At 38.9% G+C, this 21462-nt stretch overlaps 1 protein-coding gene across 4 annotated transcripts in view; it reads left to right on the forward strand.

The window, feature by feature from the left end:
* Positions 1 to 21462, forward strand: part of SLC6A11 (solute carrier family 6 member 11) — a 110263-nt gene that overhangs the window by 21960 nt on the left and 66841 nt on the right. For all 4 annotated transcript variants that reach the window (XM_061472941.1, XM_061472944.1, XM_061472940.1 and 1 more), the window contains 3 exons: positions 3169 to 3303; positions 3463 to 3603; positions 5059 to 5149. In XM_061472941.1, coding sequence (XP_061328925.1) covers positions 3169 to 3303; positions 3463 to 3603; positions 5059 to 5149 — 367 coding nt within the window. The remainder of the gene's footprint in view (positions 1 to 3168; positions 3304 to 3462; positions 3604 to 5058; positions 5150 to 21462) is intronic.

A 21462-nucleotide genomic window follows, 5' to 3' on the forward strand; every position in this document is an offset into this window, starting at 1 on the left:
GAGAAAACAGACTTAACTTCTACAAAAGTGTAACATGTGGCATCTATTGGTAGTAGTTAAGTATAAGCTATGTAAGATATGTGATATTTAAGAATAAGCATGTCAGCAATGAGTTGCAAAGCAGTTGGGGGGAAAAAGTAAATTAAAAGTGGAGTTTGGAATTTTGTGGACTGGATTCAACGTTCTCCCTGCTTAAAGCCTTAATCAGTGTTAGCCCAAGAGCATAGGCTGGGAGAAAAATGTGTTCAGTGCTGACATGCAGGGATCTATTATTTAATGGGTTTGTTTGCTAACAACACTAAGCCAGTTTTTTTTTCCTTGTCCCTCCGAACCCAGGGACAGTTGTCTGAACTCAGGGCCCATTTTGTCTGCTATTTCTGTAAGTCTAATACTGCTGTGGAAGATGTGTCCATGGATTGTAGTTCCTTTCTGCATAGATCTGTAACTTTTATGTGCCCATTTGTATGTATATGCCAGCTTGTCAAAATGTGAGAAGATCGTTTTTAAGGCTGTAACATTAGGTAGAAAAAATTCTAACTATGTTTTGGGTGACTTGGTGAAAAACGAATTTCTTCAATACCATGCTTGAATCACTACTCTGTTCTTAAAGTGTAAAATTAATGTGCGTGGTTTAATCGGTCATGTCCTGGCACCATGGGAAACTTGTCATTGACTTCAGTTTTATTCAATGAGGACTTGGACTATGACCTGTGTTTTTGTAACCCTCTGGAATGCCCTGCTGAAATTAGACCAGAGTTGGACTTGTTTGATGCATCAGATGTAAATACTGAAAACTACTTAGTGGTAGTAAGTACATCCTGGTAAGATAAATGAGCTAGTTGTTTCATAACTTGCTGGATACAGAACGACTCTAGAAGCAGTAGTATGGAATATCTGATGTCTCTGTTGTACTACATCTAAGTCATAACAGGTAGTGTAGGCATAATCTTCTATAATTTTAATTTGTTCTTAGGAATATTTAGTGGGTTTTTAAAGGAAAATTAATTTCTCTGCATGTTTAGAATTAGATATTTCTTGGAATGTGATCTGTTTGCAAGCTGGAAACCTAACATCATCTGTTTTTTCTTGATGTATACCTGTTGCAGAACAGTCATAGAAAAGAGAGTCAAAGCCAATACTTTCAACAAATTGCCTTATCAAATGCACCATGATCGTGCATATGAGTGGGTCAAGCTGGCTTTGATAGCGGCCAGCAGTTTAGCTGGCCTATAAGGATTTTCTTCAAACCGTTTGCACAGTAGATGAGATAGAGAAACCACATTTTAGTTGCAAGGATTCCATTCTTTGGGAAAGCCGCATGTGTTGCTTGAGATGCAGCTGAGATTCAATTACAGGCAGCTACTCATGAGCAGATCTCTCTTGATGTGCTGTGTCTGAAGAAAGAAACTGCAAGCCAAAGCATCTGTATTTAGTTGCCTAATCTAAATGACTCAAGTATAACAAATGTTGCAGATTACGGGGGTGTTGTGGAATTTGGGGTTTGTGGGGGTTTTTGTTGTTTGGTTTTTTTTTAAGATAACGTATGGGTACCTAACCCATCCATTTGCCTTGAAGTTGTAGAAATTTTCCTGAAGTATATAGTCAGAAACATTTTGTTTATTGTTAATATTCTGACAGATTTAGTATCAGAGAGGTAGCTATTAAGGTACTGTTCATTAAATACCAATTGATTTTCAGGCCTCTCACTGAAGGGAGAAAATGCTACTATTGCTAGTGCTCTGTAGAGCTGAGGAACATACGCAGTGATGGGCAGCACTGTAAACCACTTCTTCCTAGGGAAGACCACTTCCACCCCAGCTTTTGTGTGTTCAGCGTTCTCTTGTGTTGATTTGTAATGAACTGAATTATGGGATGTGTACACCATTTAATGGGAGGTTTAAGTGAAGTTCGTGAGTGTTGTGAGGTTACTTCTTTGGGAGCAAGTTGAGGCCTGGATACAAAGTGTTATGTATGTTGTGCTAAGGTTTATTTTCATAACTTAATTAGGCAGTTAATGCTTTGTGATTTTCTTACCATGTCAGATAAATTATTCTGTGCAGTACTTTGCTGCACTAGTCTGCCTGGTTTAACCAGTAAAACTTTCTTGGCGTAAGTAAAAATGGCAGAATCAGTTACTTTGTTCTTGCTTCTCAGTACTTGTTCCCTTCTGGCCTTGTTTCAGTCTAAACCAATATAGTCACTTGCTTTCTAAGTCATCCTTTAACTTGTCAGAAAGTCTGTGAATGAGGAAAAAAATTCCTTATGCCTTACATATTGACAGATCCTCTACAAATTAAAAAAGCTGTATTTTATCCCTCGTTATTTAGGCTCAGTTCTAAATAGGATACCTAAAATCTGCATCATTAGCAAGTGACGTTTTGCCTAACATGTATCTTCTCTCATTTTTTTGCTTTGGCATACTTCACAGCTGTGTCTTTTAGGTGCCATACCTAACAACAGGATCAGTTGTGAAATAATACAATACTTATGCTATGTGTTACTTGATACGAGAATATTTTATTATTGTTAATGAATATGACACTTCAGTATTGATTTGTACTCTTCGTTGTCTATGCTGGAGTTTACTGTCAGCAGCTGACAGAAATGTTGATGATTTCTTATTTTCCTGCAATTTCCCATTAATCTTTCTAGCTCATAAGGCCAAGCCCTGCTTTCCTGTTCTTAGTAGTTTTAAAGTAGTTAAAGTAGTGTAAGTAGTTTTAAAATTTATTTCATCATTCCTTTTTCATGATTCTTATCATCAGGCATATTCAAATAACATACAAAGGACTTCCTGAATTTAATTTCCATAACTTTTCTTCATCATTTGCTTTCCTGAGGAAAGGAAGAGAAGGTGGTGTAAACCGACGCGACGACAGAGCAGAGCTGTGTGGCTAAGCAAGGCTCTGGTCTTTTCTGTGTTTGAGAGACACATGAGACACATGTTCTGTACTGAGGAACTGCGGTCTGGTCTTTTTTAGTCCATGACATTAGCCTGCAGGTTCACTGCTGTTACTGTGCACCAAGAGTGAACCCCTCGTGCACTTGCAGCATGCTGTCTGAGAGGTGGATAACAGTTGATCCTTTATTAAGAAAGTTAATTTCTCACTGTGCTGCCAAGGAACTGTGTTCATTGTAACAACCCGCTCCCTCAATGTTTGCTTGTAGGTGCTTTCCTCATCCCATATGTGGTTTTTTTTATTTGCTGTGGAATACCAGTATTCTTCTTGGAGACAGCCTTGGGACAGTTTACTAGTGAAGGAGGTATTACATGCTGGAGAAAAGTTTGCCCACTATTTGAAGGTAACAAACAGTTTGTGTTCTACTGCAGAAGAATGCATTGAATTTGAAGTAAAATAAAATAGGTTGTATCAAAACTTAAGATATACTTAAAGTGATGATTTGTTTTTGATTTACCTGTAAAGTAAGTTTTTCTCTTGTGTCTCACTTTTCTGTCTCTAGGCATTGGATATGCTACCCAAGTTATAGAGGCACACCTAAATGTATATTATATCATCATTTTAGCATGGGCTATCTTCTATTTGTTTAACTGCTTTACTACAGAGCTTCCTTGGGCTACCTGTGGGCATGATTGGAATACAGGTATGACCTCAGCAGAGATTGTTGCTATGCAATTACTTCCAAGTAATTGATTAATATATTAAAATGTCAGGAACAAAACTATTGTAGAAAAGTCTGTGGAAATGGGCCAGTCACATCACACCACACTATGACAAAAGGCATCCCAGAGTCAAGACTTATTTATATCTTTTTGGTTAGGCCATTGTATAAGTGTTTATTCCTGCAGAACATGTTGCCAGGTGGCAGAAGACGACTTTAGATTTTGTTAATTCTATAAGATATTCCAGCAAAATCCCAAGATTCTCATTTGCAATCATATATATTCTCCTGAATGCAGTAAGTGAATTCTGCTGAAGAGCTGATGACCTGGTGATGGTTACAATCTTGCTGTTTTGCTCTAATGAAATTAGGAGGAGTTTGAATGGAGAGGAGAATATTAAATATTAAACTTTGGATTTGTTCTTTATAATGCCAGATGTTGAGGGATAACGTCCATCAAGTCACACAAATAACCTTTGCTGCATGGAAAGTAGGCTCTTACTTGAAAGATGAGGTGTGTATTTGTGAGGGTTTGCAGTATAGGGCTTTGCATCTGTCTGGTCATTGGTATTTTCATCTGTAGCGCTCTGCTTACTGCACATGAAGATCACAAACATCTAGGTGAGGAATACATACCAATGACCCTTATTTCCATGTTCCTGAAGTTTTTGCGTTTATTCCCTATGGTACTGTTCCATTTCAAGTCATGTATCAATTGTACTGTCTGTCATGAGTTTTATTCATTGGTCATTGTCCTGTTCCTTGAGCATACCTAAAACTACCTGAAATCTTGCAGTTTAGGTTATTTATGTTAGAAAACTAGTCTTGGGCCCAATAGATGTGCAAGGCTTCAGTGTCAGTTTTGACAACTCTGAAAAGGAGCTTAGCCAATGTTGATCCCTGTTCAAATACTAAGTGTCAGCTCAACAGTGCTGAGCTGCTTTGATCTCCTTTCTCTGTACTAGAGATAACAATAAGCCAGAGTGACTATTCACCTGCCATGTTAAGGCAAAGTGGAAACCTGTTGCTGGTGGTTTTTCCTAAGCCAATTGTTACCTTTTGCTATTGAACCAGCAGCAGCTGGAGTATGTTGTAATTCCCAATCAATTGCATCAGCTTCTCAAAGTATTATTCTTCTGCCTCAGATGTTTTACTGCCCCTTGCCGTTGGAACTGTGCCTTTGGAAAGCATTGGAGTGTGGAGAATATATCATACTGCATGGACGTTTTTCTCAGATAGGCCTGTAGTGTGGTGGTCAAAATCCAGTGTGGCAGAAGTAGCAGCTGTGGCATTTTAGTGTCCCTAGAAGTCCTTTAACCATCTACAGAAAATGTATTGTAAAATGGTGACTTTAAAGGATGCATAAAGTAGCAGATGCACAAGAAGAAATGTACTTACATGTCAATATAGCAAACTTGTTTTTTTGTTCTTTTATAGAAAACTGTGTGGAATTTCAAAAACTTAACATGAGCAACTGCAGTCAACTCTCTTTACAAAATGCCACTTCTCCAGTGATGGAATTCTGGGAGTAAGTGCACATCAACTTTATGTTTGATCAGAATATTCGTTATCTTCTGATATTTTAATCATTTACACAAAATTAAATACCTTCTAACCCTGTAACAGTAATGTGAGTGCAGCTGGAAATTTTCTCATACAGGCAAAGAGAGTCAGGATGAGAGTTTAACTTCTTTTTTTAGAGGATACAAGGAAAAGAATTCCATATCCTGAAAGAACATAGAACAAAGTGTGCCACTTGCTTGGGAGCTTGGCTCCTGCTGCTGGAGGAAAGAACCTCAAACCCATACTAATGAGGAGGCAGAGGTGAAAGAAAGGATGATTTTAAATATTTCTTGGTTGGTTGGTTTGTTTGTTTCCCCAGGATGTTTCTTCTCTCGAGTCTGAGAGCTGCATGTTCATCTTTGATTAAGCTAACTAATATTTTGGCTTCTGTATCTCATTTTTTAAAGTTAGTGTTAGTTATTCAGCTAGAATAATGGGGAGTTTAACTCTCTTGTTTCTCCTTGATACTGATTTCTAGTAATAGAAGAGAATTACGTCTTTACAAAGCGTGATCTGCTTTTGTTATGACATGTATTTCTTCTTACCGTAAATGTGCAGTTATTTAATACTAGGCCATCTCACAATTTTAAGTGTGTTAAAAATTTATGAGTTACTAAAATTTCTTGATGGCCAGTTCTAATCTTATTAATTTTATTATTAAGATAAGGTCTTATTCTGAGGCGGTACATTCAGAGCTCTGTTTTATGTTCAGGACAGCAACAGCTACATTTTGAAAGGACCATAAATTAAAACTATCCTTGAAGGGAGAACTCTACATTGATGTAATTTTCTTGAACATTAGCATAAGCTATTGTCCTTATCTCTGAACCACTGTGTCTTGCTAGAGTAGTTACCTTCATCTCCATGGGTGGTAGTTGTTGCTTCAGTAAACAATTCTATTTTATTTTAAAATAAAAAAGAACAAACCAAATTAAACTTGAGCAAGGCATGAAAATGCATATGTTCTCTGCTTAAAATGATGTTGCATGGCTTCCGAATTTAAAATAGACATGACAAACTAGTTTACAAGTGAAAGAAAGAGCTTTAGGAAAGATCGGAGCTAATTTTGTATTGAAATAACTGGGACAAACAGAAATTTATAATTGAGGTATAATATATCAGACATAAATGCTCAGTAGAGGTTTTTGTGTATGGATGTGTAGTGTGAATCACAGAAGATCGAAGCAAATACATTCCTAGACTAGTTAAGTTACCTGGCAAGTCGTCTTACAGTATGTAGATGAGTGTTACCAGAAATGCTATTTTGCTTAGCCAGAGGTCTTTTTCACATGATTTTGCTTTACTCCTTTATAAGTCCTGGTGTAAGGAACCATAAATTTGAGAGACTCTTTGAAACAAATAGTAAAAGGAAAGTTGATGAGGTAGACCGTACAGAGCAGATGCTTGTTGCTATTTTCAGAGCTCATTTGGATAGTGAGTGAGAATCCTCATTGCTGCAATAACCAATCACAGGACTGAATTCATTTGCATAACCAGGTTCCTTACAATGCCTTAAGCTGATGACTGTGAAGGGAAGGCAGAGTTTCTAGGTTTCTTCTGAAAAACCACACCATTCACAACTTTCCCACTTTGCTCTCCGCCATGTCAAGCCTGCAGTTGAAATTCCTCTAAGCTGTGGCCACATAAAGCCAATTTATTGTGTAAAGGGTCAGCTGAGGGGAAGAACAGTTTGGAGGTTGGGTTTTTCTTTTTTTCTTTTTTTGTCTTTTCTGTTACTATTTGCTCTTGAGATAATCTGTGAATTAGAGTGGTAATTATTGTGAATAGGGATCCTATTTGTTTACTGCATGTGATCTCATTGACATTAGAACTGTCTTTATCCCCATTTGACTGGTTACTACTAGGTTTTTTTCTGATCTTCTGGGCTTAAAGACTCAACCCTTTGTGACTGGAAGCAAGTCCAAATCCTCAGCTAGTTTGAGGATTTCAAATAAAAACTTCAGCCTCTCTGCTGAAATATTTCTAGCTTTTATTGCATTTGTGGCCTTGGCTACTTCTAAAGCTGTTGCTGAAGTCAAACAGCAACTCACCCAAGTGTGATGAGTAAGAGAGGGGATCTCTTGCAGTACTAGAAAACTTCTCTGGTGAGTAGACTCTGTAGTTACCCTTCCTCAGGTCTGTACAGAGGATACTGTTTCCTTGCTTACCAACTAGCAGGTATAGACTCACTTTGTCTGGTAATTCAACATTCTTTAACAGCTTTAATAGCTGGGGCACACAGAGGGCCTATTTATTATTTAGGAATTTATTTATTATTTAGAAAGGCCTATTTATTGTTTTGGATGGAATATTTGTTTGTTAAAATAAGTAAAAAAGACTTCACTTCTTTCTGTTAAGTACTGCAGTAGGTCCTAGGTGCTTTCTTGGGTACACTCAGAAGAATCTCATTCTGCATGCAAGGATCTGAAAACTTATTTTAGTGAGCCTGTAGCTGATAGCTACTTACCTGTAGCTACACAGTGAAAATGGTGTGATCCTGCTGTAGGAGCAGTAGGCAAAATCTGGAAGTTTGGACTCTCTTTACTTGTTTTCCCGCTTAGAAGTGTCTATTCCTGTTGATGTTTTAAGGTTTCATTTAAATTAGCAGACTTGCTGCTGACTACAGATATCACTGTTGACACCTCTCTGAAAAATCAGATTAAAGGATCTCTTACCTTACTTAAAAAGACCTTGCAAGCAATAGCCGTGAGAAGTTTCACATTCCATCTGGTGTACAGGGCTTTTTAAGGTAAGCAGCAAAATCAATCAAAAGCTACTTTTATTCTTCAAACACTCCAATGCTATGTTCCAATGAAAGACTTCACTTTTCATTTCATACCGGTGCCCAGCGTTCAGAGACTGTCCAGTTAACCACCATTCATGGCATTTCTCTTATCCTAATCGTATAGCTTAAGGGGTTTCTAAGAAAAAATAATAATCAGAACGTCAAGGTATAGCACATGGAATTTTTAGTGTCCAAGCTTTAAACAGTTAATAGTGGTAGCAGCAGTAATTAAGTCAGGCGTTGATAATTTTGGGTATGTTGAAGCAGTCCCATGAAAGAGAGCTGTGGCCATGGATAAGCCTGTGAAAGCACAGAGAGGATAAGATACTCTATTCTGTTGTTCTGCATACTTTTCTAGGGGAGGAAATTGTCTGGCAGGTAGAGGGGACAGCTCTTTTGGCTGCTACTCCAATTTGTCACCAGGGTCAGGAATTTGAGGTTTTTAGTGCCTGGGAAGGGAGCTGGACAGAGGACTCATGTTTTTGTGGTTGATTCCACCTCAATAGTTTCTTATTGGCTGTATAACAACAACTTAGTCCTCTGTTAAAGAAAGTCTAGTTGTTGGCCTGTCATTCTCCAGACAGGGTGACACATCTTTAGCGTTTCCAAGTAAAGCCTAGTGAGAAAAAACATTATTTTGTCTAGAGAAAAGAAAAGGGGCCGTTCTCAGCAAAAAGGGAAAGGCACAAACCCTTCCCTCACAAAGTCAAAAAGTTGTTCCTGTTTCATTCAGGCTGCAAATGACTGCAGGAGTCACATTGTGGTTAATCCCCACTACCCTATGAAAAGTCATTAGCAAGTTGAGCCTGATCCTGTGGTGCTCAGTACCCAGAGACCTTCAGCACCTCTCAGAAGTAAGCCCTTTGTGCATCTCTTGTAGAACACTGAGTTGTGCCAGACTTGCTTGTTTCTGTTCAGTTCATAAGAGGTCATGTGAAAAGTGCTTTTTGTTTGGGGTCACGCGAGCCCTTCATCTGGTTTTGCCTCAATACCAGTGACTTTGCCTGGATTCGGTTAAAAGAAGTAAATGGGATAGGTGTCAAAATGCTAAGCCTGTTTCTTAAAACTGAGGGATTAATGTTACCCTAAACCAGGCAGATGAACTTCCATGTCTTTTGATTTTTGTCTTGAATGTACATAACATTGTACATAACATTTTTAATATGGACAAAACACAGCCTTGAAGGTTGCCAAGTCAAGTATTTGGGTATTAGGAAAGACTAGAAATAAGGTGCAATTTAAGTTCATATCTTTCATTAATATGACCATCTGAAGAACTGCCTAATATTTTTCTGCACATCTTGCTGGAGGATGGATAGGGAGCAAACTCTGTGCAGCTTTCAGTATTTTGTTGTTCTTCTCTTCATTTTCGTATGTTTTGTATTCGCATCACTATTAGGTTCCTGCTCTGCTGACAAAGTTATTAATTTAATCAAGGCTTCCTGGGGTGCTCATGGTGCCGATGGCTTCACAATCATAGCTTTCTTGATTATGTACATGTTCATTTATCTATCTACAAAATCTGGATAAGGTCAGATTATTCTCATTTTACCGAAGGGGATCTGGACTGGAGAGAGTAAAAGTGCCAGGTATGATAAGCCCAAGACAATTTTTCATACTACTTGGCATTAGGGTTGTGCAATTATTTATTATTAATTTCAATAAAAACAAGAAAATGTATGCAAGGCAACTTTGTCCAGAGATACAGATCCAAAAAGTTAGTTAACTCAGGACACCATAACTTCTGTTTGCAATGGGGTCATTGCTATTTAACACTGTAAGTTGCACACTTGCGTGAAACTTTAAGGGGGATTATTACTTCTTGTCATCTTTGCTCTAATGACTCAGTATTTAGAAGTCTCTTTTCATTCCATTTTGCTTGCAAGAAGTGGCATACGTATGTTCCGCTCCCTTGAATGTGTTCTGGATGGGGTGGGAATTTTAGCATCTTCTCTTGAACGTGCTCTGCTTTGTACAAGAGTCAAATAATGATGGAGTACAGACTGGCATGCTGAAGTCTTGCTTCTCAGGTGGTTGCCTTGGCCAGAAGCCTACAGGATCATTTTTCTACTATCTTGGTACTTACTTAGTTGCTTTAGGTCAATGTGGATACTTCAGGACAAGGAAGATTGAGGGAGACTATTTTGCTACTTTACAGGTTAATAGTGAGAACATCCAGTTTGGGTCTTCGTGCCAATAAATATTTAATTGTTTATACATAGTACTGACAGGAGAGACTGAAAGCTTCTTCTGAATTCATCTACTGCAGAATAGCAGGATGCTTGGCAGCCAGGGAGTTCTTTTGGTAGAAAGCCTTATAAGCTTTATCAGGTAAAAGAGGGCTATGGATACGGGTTTCCAGCATGATGAGTTTGGTTTTGATTGTTCATTCCCTATCCTAGCCACTTTGTTTATGCAAATCTGCTCTTCATCCCCCATGTTTCTAATCTCAGTTCTGGACGTTTTGAAAAGTCTCTTCAGAGGAAATCAAAATCTTAGCATGCTTCTGGGACACTGGGGAACTGCCTCAGTTTTTACCTTAATTCCTCAGTTGATTTATTACTGCAGGGTATATGCTGGTGCCTGCCTGGCATCCCCACCACAACCATCCAGTTTAGTTTCCTTCCCTAGGATTGCCTCTAATCCTGCCATTCCCACATGCACTTCCCACTGGTGTCTCTTCAACCTCTTTGTCTCTTTTCCTAGGAAGTTCAAATTGGTCTCTGACTTGTCTCTAAATCAGGTATATTACTGCTTCCCACCTCCAGCCTGCTAGTCCCAGTCATTTCATCCAGTGTTGTCCACTCCCCAAATGTGCATCTAGGCTCAGATGGCTGCTCCATGGTCTTCAGTCTTAACTTCCTAAACATTTTTCGTCTGCTCCTGAAATCCATTGGCCAGCTAAATGCAGAGTGCCCTTCCTTCTGCTCATTGCTTCATTCCTATCCCCATGCCTGCATATTAGTGTGAGAAAGACTGTCCTCCTTGGGAAGTCTCAGTTTAACATCAAGTCTCCCTAACTCCCAGACCTCCAGGTAGTTTGTTTACTCCTGATGTTCTGCAGCTTGTGCGAAGTTATTATGCAGCATTAGAGCATTTTGAAGGAGAAATCTAGGAAGACTGATCTCTTGGGGCCTAAGGATACTGAGAGGGACTCTTCATCAGGGACTATAGCAATAGAGCAAGGGGTGATGGGTTCAAACTGAAACAGGGGAAGTTCAGGTTAGATATAGGAAAGAAGTGAGGGTGGTGAGGCACTGGCACAGGTTGCCCAAAGAAGTGGTAAATGCCCCATCCCTGATAGTGTCCAAGGCCAGGCTGGACAGAGCCTTGGGCAACCTGATCTAGTGTGAGGCATCCCTGCCAATGGCACAGGGTTGGATCTTAAGGTCCTTTCCAACCCTAACTATTCTATGATTCTGTTCTGATTAAACCTGTTGGCAGTATGTGCTTTTCTTTTTTAATTTAATGCTAAAGCTATCAGTTTATTGCAATAAATATTTTTTCCTATGCTGTGTTTTAGGTGCAGCCACAAACTGTGATTAACATTTTTAAACTGATTATTGTAAAAACCTTTGATTCAACAGTAGGAGTCTGAATAAACATAATTTGTATCCAAAGCCAGGATTTTATAATGAAAAGTTTAAATAATAAAAACTTAGTGTTATGAGATGCACCATTATGTTTTGGAAAAGTAACTTCAAAACGTTATGAACTCCTTTTCAGTAGTTGTAGGTACTTAAAGGAATAGTAAACTTTTCTTTGATTGTGATGGTACCATGAACAAATCTTACCTTTTATTTTTCTGCTGATTTAGAATGATGCCATTGTTTCAGATATAGTTCATAAATCATTCATTTCACTATTTAGTACTTAAAATATCTTTGGAAATTTGTAGCATTTGGTTTGTTCCTATGATAAAATATGGAAGAGTTTTGCCCTGCAGTCTTGGCAAAAACAGAATTTGTGTTTTACAGCAAAGACCATACATGAGCTAGTTAAATACCCTTTAGTTGCACAGCTGTCAGTGTTCTAGCAATAATAATATTACCTGCAAATAGTTGGTAGCACAGGATCTGAGTGATGTGCTTGAAAAGCAGTGGTGTTTAGAAGCTGTTGCTCAGGTATCCAGTTTTGCTGAGGAATGCTGATTTTTCTTTAAGAGTCAGTAACTTTCAGGGCATTTTCATTCCTGTTGTTAATGTAGGAGTCTGTGTTTAAAGACGCATGTGCCCTTTTTGATATTGTAGAAGAAGAAATATTGGAGAGAAGCACAGTTTGCAGGGAAATTAAAAAAGGGAAAAGAAGGGGACAGAAGATCTGAAATAGCAAAACCTTAGTTGTGCTGCGCCAAGCTTGGCCAAATCAGGCAGTTGCCGAACATGCCGTGTTTTTTCTGGCTTTGCCAGTGCTTTCTTGGTTTCTCATTGATTTTGTTGTTGCTGTTACTTCTATGAGAGAAGACCTCTACTGAAAGGCTTCCTTCCAGTTATGCCTGGTTTTCTGCAAATACAAAGGTGAGCTCATCCCCTTCTCTAAGACTTAGCACATATAGCCTCCTACAGCTGTATCTAAGCAAACCTCTAATCTCCTAGAAAACTGAAAGTGAGATACAGTTGGTGAGTATTGCTGCCTGAAACCAATTAGTTCCCTTCTGTCACTCCCCTTAAGTAGAGCAGTGTTCCATTCATGTTTTACAAGGCTGCCTGCTCCAGTAAGGATTTTCTCCACCAGTTTACCATGGGAATTGGATCTGCAAGACTAGATATGCAGCAAATAGCATGTAACTCTTCCAAGACTTATTTTTCAGTGCCTCTGGAATCCTTGAAGTATGCATGTGGCTTTGCAAATAACAGACTGTCCTTTGCAACTGCCTAAGAATGTGTCCGTTGGATTTGCTCACTCTCTTGAAATGAAGAATCTTAAGTACCTCATTGCAAGGGGTTTTAGAGATACCCAAGTAACTGAAAACAACATCAAACAGCAGTTCCATCGATCTGCTTCTTGGTTATCTCAGCATGATTACTGAGCAGAGCACATAGTTGCATGCAATTAAGCAAGCCTGCATCTATTTTTGGCTCTTGAAAAACTATCATCACAAGGAGGGGGTGAAAAAAATGTTTAGACACTTTTCTTAAGAGTATTTCCCAAGTGTGCCCTTGTAAATCCAGGGCATTAGCAGAAACGGTGCCTGCCTGGGTTTGTTTGGTCAAGTTAAATGTGCAAAGGAGAGATGTTCTTGCTGTGCCAAAAAATATAGTGAACGCAGACTGGGGGGGGGGGGGGAAGATGGGTGCAAATCTGAACAGCTTTTTGGTAAATTTATCACTTTATTCCACTATATGCATATATGGCAGCCAGGAAATTGATTTGCAGTGTCAGGAGGACTTCCTGAGGAGACTCATTAACTATTGCTATGGAATTTCTATAAACATTACCAAATATCAATAGGCGCAGGCCTTGAAACAGTGCTGCAGGAAGTTGTCCTCTGTAGAAAGGAAAATGACACAAAGTCCCTTCAACAGCTATTTTTTTTAAGATTTCAACTCTGCTGACTGTTGGTTTTGGCTTACAGATGAAAAGCTTTTTATTCACTCTTTTTAATTTACTTGCAGTGAAGAATCATACTGGTAGCTGCCAAGTACTACAGGAGATTGGTATTTTAGGAATCACTGAATCATAGAATAGTTAGGATTGGAAAGGACCTTAAAATCATCCAGTTCCAACCGCCTGCCATGGGCAGGAATGGCTCACACTAAACTATGTCACCCAAGACTCCATCCAACCTGGCCTTGAACACTGCCAGGAATGGAGCATTCACCACTTCTCTGGGCAGTCTGTGCCAGTGCCTCACCACTCTCACAGTAAAGAACTTCTTCCTTATATCTAACCTGAACTTCCTCTGTTTCTGTTTGAACCCATCACCCCTTGTCCTCTCACTACAGTCCCTGACAAAGAGACCCTCTCCAGCATCCTTGTAGGCTCCCTTCAGGTGTTGGAAGCTGCACTGTGGTCTCCACACAGCTTCACTTCTCCAGGCTGAACAGCCCCAGCTTTCTCAGCCTCCAGTTGTTACCGGTCTTCAGATGGACATTGAGCCATTGACCACAACTCTTTGTGTGCAGCCATCCAGCCAGTTCTTTATTCACCAGGTGTCAATCCATCAAATTGATATCTGTCCAGTTTCGAGACAAGGAAGTCCCAGTAGATGTAAATGTGGACAAAGGACTTGCAACCTCCTGAAATAGCTGCAAACATACAGGAGCGTTTTTAATCTTTACTGCCATGTGTCCCTGCTCCTTTGTATTTTCACTTCTTAGGGATTTTTTTTGTATCTATGATTTTGTACAGGGACAGTGAGTATGACAAATACGTTGAAAGGTAATTATTTATTTTTGGGGATGCAGTCAGGTAATTATTTCATACTGCCCTGTCCTGTGTGGAAGAGTTAAGAGCTTAGCATCACTCATTTGCTACATGAGTTTGTAGCCAAGAGCTCACTATGAACTGTTTTACCAAATCACAGAAGAGTTCATAATATTTTGTGGTGTGTAGTTCTCATTTTATGAACATTTAATTAAGGGTGAACAACCAAGTTCGAGTCCACAGACTAAAAGGCTGAAGGGAAAGTCAGGTTGACTCACATTTCTTCTAGGTGCTTTCAGTTTACAGCTGCTGCCATGTGCTAAACTAATCTCTGTCCCTCAGAAGGTGAATAAAAAGGAGAATTTTGTCACTGTATGACTTCTTCAGAGCCAAGCAGGGGTGAAACTGCAAAAAGACTAAAGGAGTTGTTGGATATATTCAGCCAGTAGCAAGAAACTGTAGAGCAGAGGTGAGTGGAACAGTACAAAAAAGTTACTTGACAGGATTAAACTCTCAGACTTGGTTGAGAAGTTGCCATGACTTCCGTGAAAGAGGTTGAAGGAAAGTAGGTCAGGAAAGCCTAGAGGAGAAGTGAGGTATTCTGTGTTTATCCATCACTGTCTCAAATACAAACACATACATAGAAAAATAAAAAAGGCAATATATGTCCATAATCAGTAGCTGCTAAGCAATGTTATATTACATTCAGATAACTTAAGTACTGACTTTCATGAGGCAGGAGTTGACACAAGAAGTAGGAATCATTATTTGCAAGCAGTACTAGAAATTTTAGAGAAAAGTCTGCTGAGGAGAGTTTAATCTTACCTTTTAATTCAATAAGTTTAAAAATGGATGATGGATGGAGCAACATTCAAGTCTCTCTGGACTTTAAGAAGAAAGAACTAAGCTTAACAACAGCAAATGTGGCTCAACTAGGAATAACTCCTTCTGATGGGTGTAGGTCATAGACCTTAATTCTTCCACACAGACCACTAAAAGGTCAGGATTTTAGAGTTGTGCATAAAGCTGTAGCTGAGGGATTCTTGCTAATGTGACCACGGGAATGTCTGTCTACTGCTTTAAAAAAATGCCAACTATGGAATTGAGTGGATTTCCAGAAGAGAATTCTTACAGTTTGAGAGAATTTTATTGCAGATTCTTTAATCTATAATCTGTAGAATATCTTCTAAAAGCTGAAACACATATTTCTAATCATTGAGCAGTGGTGGTTGGAGACTGTGAGTATCCAACACTTTTTGGCAAGGGTTATTTGGAAACCTGTGGATATGCTATGTTTCCTGTTTCAGAGCTTATATAAAACCTTGTAGGAGAGGTTTGTGCAGTACACAGATTCTGTATCCCTGGTCACTTCTGGATATATAACCTTTAGAAAGGTGCAGGTGTCAGTCCATGTTGACGTCCAGTTCTCACCCACGCTCACTGTTCATTTCAAAGAACATACACTTTTAGTGTCTAAATCTGCTACAAATGCACTGTGCTCTGCTTTATCTGTGCTTGTTCAGGAGATGTTTTGGTGATTACCACACTACTGCACTGGAAAAAGCCCAACTGACAACTAGCCCATTTTTATTTTCCTAAATGTTAGAATCTAGAGGGGGAAAAAGTCTGAGAAGAATCCTTTATTTTTAAGGCATTCTCTTTCTTGAAGACATATCCCTGCTGTATAAATTTCTTGTAGGCCCCCTTTAGATATTGGAAGGCTGCCATAAAGCTTCCCCAGGAAGAAAGTCTCTTTTACTTGATTTGGTACCTACCTTTTAATATATAGTCCTGTAAAGTGTAGAACATCATGTTTGATTTATAATTTAAAACTGGAAAACATTTCACAGCTTTGGTATCACTAGTACATAGAACATTGCTATCCCTGCTGCCTAAAACAGCACTGTACCATTCTTCATGTTTTCTTGTGTCGAGAAATAATGAACCATGCCAGAGAAGAAAAACCTTGGAAAACAGTATGAGTAATAAATACAGTAATCGATTGACTAGGCAAGTAATGAGAAGAGTCTTTTGAGGTTCATTTTATTGAAGGATGGCTTTTGTCCTATAATAATATATGTACTTAGTAAGAAGTCCTGAGGGGTTTACAAAGTAGACTGCTGTCGTTTTGGTTTCAGAGTTTTATATCCTTTAGTATTCAGCATAGATTTTGTAAGTTTATCATATGAGTACTATTATAAAAAGTTATAAGTATATAAGGCAGTGGAGAATACTATCTCAAATCCGTAGCCTCTTGTGTACTCTGTGTAATACTGCTTTCTTACTCTATGGGAGAAAACCACTCTGTTCAAAGAAAAGTAGGAAGCATGTAATTTTGGTGATCTCACCTTCTCTTAGCTGTTACTCATTTATGAGAGCTTTGGTGTGTCTGGTCTGTAAACTGGAGATTACGGACTCAAGCAATGGAGCCCTCTCTGAAATACCACTGCTTGTATGTTTATCTGTTATTATTAATCGAAGCATTCTTTCAGAAGATTTTGTTCCTCCCAAGTGGTTTCTTTTCCACCTTTGAGTTATGCAGTCTGGATCAGCATCTCTTCCAAATTAGACAACAATTAGCACACATTAGCCAGCCACAGGGAAATGTAAAAACTTCCTGAAAGATATTTCTGTACAAGTAAACCTCTGTGCTGCTCAGCAGAGCTTGGTGTTTTAATAGAATGAAAGGAGCAATTTCACTACCTGAGAGATCCTTTAAAGCTGCTTGCAGTTTTAAGAGTCGAGGAAGCACTGGTTTGAGCAAGAACTCATAGCACTGCTGCCTCGGAAGGGTGCAGGGCCAAATGAACCTCAGCATTCAGTTTCTAAGATTCTCTTGTCAGATAGTGAGAAAGCTGCAGTGATTCAGACAAGAGAGAATAAATGCTGCTGGTGGTAAAATAACTCAAAATTCCTGTAGTTGTATGGTTGGCCATGCTCTCATCAGTAAATAAAGTCACAGACATTAGATAAGCAGCTGCCTCTGATCTCTGTGACAAAAAGAATGTCACTTTTTACTTTTCTGTGTGTCCCTGGCCAACATCTCAGCCGTCAGTGTGTTTGGAAGTGCTGAAGTCATTATGGTCTCACAAATGAGGCTGACTTTATGACTTCTAACCAGTTGAATAAGCATCTGACAGTGGAACAATCCACAGTGTGATTGTCTTCATGCAGATGTTTACCGGAACCTTGGATGCTGGTAGCTCTCTGGCATAGAAGTTCAAGCATTCATGGTGGATTCTGATACGTGGAATCCAAATTCCATAGTTTTCAGGATTAAGTTAGTATCTGCCCGAGTTTCAAGTATGTCAGAACTGCGTACTTACACACCATACTTCATACATCTGGGTAGGAAATACTCAAACCAATAAATTTTCACAAGAAATAAAATTAAAACTTCATAAAGTGCAGTGAGAGAAAGGAAGATGAGACACGTCTTTCGATAGAAATTTAAACTCGCTTAAACACAAGAACAGAGGATGTCTGAGAAGATACAGATACTTTTCTACTAAACTGCTGCACAGGGAAACCTCTGCAGCATTGGCACTCAGGTGTGTTATGGTTTCTGTACAGGAAGCTCGGGAACAAGATTCACAAGGTAAATATGGACTGGGTCTGAAAACTCTGCAGGGGTGAAAGGAGCATATCAAAATCTGTAATAAGAAAGGCCAGTGCACGGTAGCACTACTACTGCTTAATGGCTTCACTTTGTACTCTTTTCATTCCCCGCAGAATACTCTGAGGATAGAGTCTGGCCCTGAATGAAAAGCAGCACTGCCACCTCTGTTCCTGGCTGAACAGATGCAGATGGAGAAGTGACCTCAAGAGGCTGCCTCCTCTGTTTGGGTGGTTTTTGTTGCATTTTCATTTTTTACAGAAAGATGTCTTGGAAACTGCACCGCATCAGAGAGGGAACATGAAGGGACCTGCCTCAAGTAGACTGAATCTGTTCAAATCATGAAATAATGCAATAAGTACCCCCCTACATTCCTTTCAACAATGTGTTGGCAGCAGTTAATCCTCTTGAATAGAAAGAGCCTGGTACAGCTCTGCACATTGGAACGCTTTAAGATGCTCTTTCCCAGGAAAATGCAGTGTTCTCCCAGGCAATAATGTAGTGTCTTGAGCTTTCAGGTTTGGCTGGAGAGTTTACTTTTCAGCTGTGAGTAGCCAGAAGTAGCAGTTATGTCATCATATGCCCCTTTATAGCAATTCCAAAAACAGAGGGGCCCTTCTTTCTTTCCAGTGTAATGAGCTACCGAGTTGAAACATGTTTTAGTGCCTTCTTAAACACATTAAAAACATTTTCAGTAATTATATAATACTTTTTGAATATTAAATGCATGTGGGATTTTATTTTTTTATGTTACTTGAAAGAGTAGAGGTAACCATTAGCAACAGTATGTCACTTGAATGTGTGTAGCAAAAGGTCACTGCTGTCTAGTTTCATGCTGAGTTTGGCTCTGTTCTCTCTTCCTGACTCTATCCATGTATATTTGTTTTTATCCACACCTATATTTTGACTCAAGTTAAACTGTAAGCTTTAAATAGGCTCACAATATTTGTTACTGTATGCTGTAACAAGAATAAATCTGCACTGTAGCAATTATGTCATAATTTTGTTCAGTCTAATTGTAAATACTCTTGTGACCAAACATCAGTATTTCTGAAGCATGAAGAATGCCACCCTTCAGGAATATGTCCTATTATTCCACATAAATTTATCTTTCATTCATTAGATTCTTGCAATTATTTGTAATTTTTCTTCTGTGCTATGTATAGGAAGCAAAGTAAAAATCTTCCTTCAGTAACATTTAGTTAAGCTATATATGTGTGACTAGAGGTAGTGAAACCTTCAAACATCGTCTGTGTTTGGACATGAGACATGTTACAAATTTACTCTGATTTAAATTCACTTTTCCGTTTACAAGCAAAATATTCTATGTGGAATTAACAGTTTGCTGCTACTGAATTAAAAACCTTACTCCGGATTGAGTTAACCTTTGTGTTCTAAATTAACCCCAATACCGAGGGAGCTTATTCCCCTCTATATTCTGTTCAACATGCCCAAATGCCACCAGGCCCCTGGCTTCCTTCCCAGGCTATTGGTCAGTTCAACAAACTGAACTGCTGCATATTCTTGAACAACAACAACAACAAAAAAAAACCAAACAACCACAACCACAAAACTCAATACCTGCAATAAAACTTCAGTCTCTCAACAATTCTTGTTTTCAATGAGATCCAAAAATAGTTAATGATTTGTATCTTCAGGTCTGGGTGCGAGATCTTTTCTACAGCAAAGTTTCACGTAGTCTGAAGTTGTTGGCAGCAAACTCACTATACTCAAAGTTACTCTGATTAAAATGACTTGTACTGACCAGAGATCTTACATTCTGTAGTAATTCAAATGGTTATATACAGCTACCCCCAGTTTGCTGTTTTACTGGCAGCTTTAGTGCTCCTCTGAGTTCTTGGGCTTTTTTCTAGTAGGGTTTTTGTTGATTTATTTTTTTCTTTTTTAATTGTTTAAACTTTTAAAAACGTGTAATGATTTCTGGAAACTTTCATTTAGCAGGAGAACATTCGATAGCCTGCCTGAGCCCAGCACCCTTTCCCCTAAATGCCCTGCAAGGTAGATGAGTTTGCAATATTTCTTTGAAGGTAAGAATATTCAGGCCTTAGGGCAGTGGCGTAGTGAATTCTAGTGATAAGGCTTCAAGACATTCCAGTGTGAAATGTCTGTTAAGATATTTCTCCTCATTTAATTTTGGGGGACTTATCATAAAGATTCTCAGCTTTAGTAAGTCTTGATATAGGTAAGGAAAAAAGATTTTATTTTTTTAATGTAAGTATGCACCAAACCAGCTAAACTACAGAACTCACTATAGAGCTTTCCATTTTCAAATATTTGTTATTTCAAAACAGTATCTTTTTCACTGCTGATTTTACTGCTCTTGTTCCTTCTGTCTCTTTCTCTGCATTGAGAAGTGAGGAGACCAGGGTCGTGTAGGGGACTTGCAGTGGTAAGAGAAAATGAAGGCACAGTGAAAGCTACACTACCTCTTGTTGTCTCTGTGATTTATGCAAGGTTATGGCAGCTTTTAGATAGATGCTGAACTGCTGAGCACAAGGGTGCGATCAACTCTGCCATCTTCTGACCCCTAAATACATCAATCTTACTTTTTGGATGCAGAGAATCATGTATTTTTAAAATGCTCTGCCTTTTTGTTTAAGTTGAATAATAAAAGAAAAAGAGCAGATAGAAAGGTATCTACAGTGAGACTGAACTGAAGCTTTCTGAGAGGAATTTCATGTGCTAAATGCCACCTCCTTGCAAAACCTGCATCTGCTGATGCTGGTCCAGATGGTTTCAGCAGGAGAGTTAAGGCCCTGGTATTAGGGAGAGCTGCAGTGTGCCTACTGAGGAAATCACTGCTAGTCTCTAAGCAAGACTTTCTCTTCCTTGGATCTATTCCTTGCACACATTGTATGTTAGAGTTGAATTATATGTTCTGGACTTGTTGCTGCTTACTTTTTAAGGGAAACCCCAAGCCATTGTTCTGCTTGAACAAAGAAAATACAAACTGATTTACAGCACTTCAGTGTATTTAAATACTCATTATTGTACTAACAGTTCAAGTGAATTGGCATTAGCTGTCTTTTTAAAATGGGAGCAACAGGGATAATTGTGTCGAGGACATTAAATTGCTGTTTACTTTCTATGACACTCTTTACGAAAGAATCAGGCCAAAAATTTTGTATGAATAATGTAGGTGTCTGCTATTTGAGACTTCTCACAGAGCAGTCGCAACAGACTGAGCCATGACTTTCTGCAGACAGCTTCCAGAAACTGGTTGCTCTCAAAACTCCTCACCTCACATCTTCAGAGAATTGTGTTCTTAAGACAAGGTTGTCTTTTGGTATTTGAAACTTTCAGACCATGAGAGAGTGCCATGATTTAACCCCAGCCAGCAACTAAGTACCACGCAGCAGCTTAACCTTAACATTATTAAGCTCAACATTATTCTCAGACTAAAGCCAAAACATAGCCCTGCCCCAGCTACTAAGAAGAACATGAACTCTATGCCAGCCAAAGCTGGGGCATAGAGAGACTAGAAACATTT

Source organism: Pezoporus flaviventris, unplaced genomic scaffold (assembly GCF_033815535.1).
Source record: "Pezoporus flaviventris isolate CSIRO_AGI_PZ_B2104156 unplaced genomic scaffold, CSIRO_AGI_Pfla_v1 ptg000073l, whole genome shotgun sequence".
Classification (NCBI taxonomy): domain Eukaryota; kingdom Metazoa; phylum Chordata; class Aves; order Psittaciformes; family Psittacidae; genus Pezoporus; species Pezoporus flaviventris.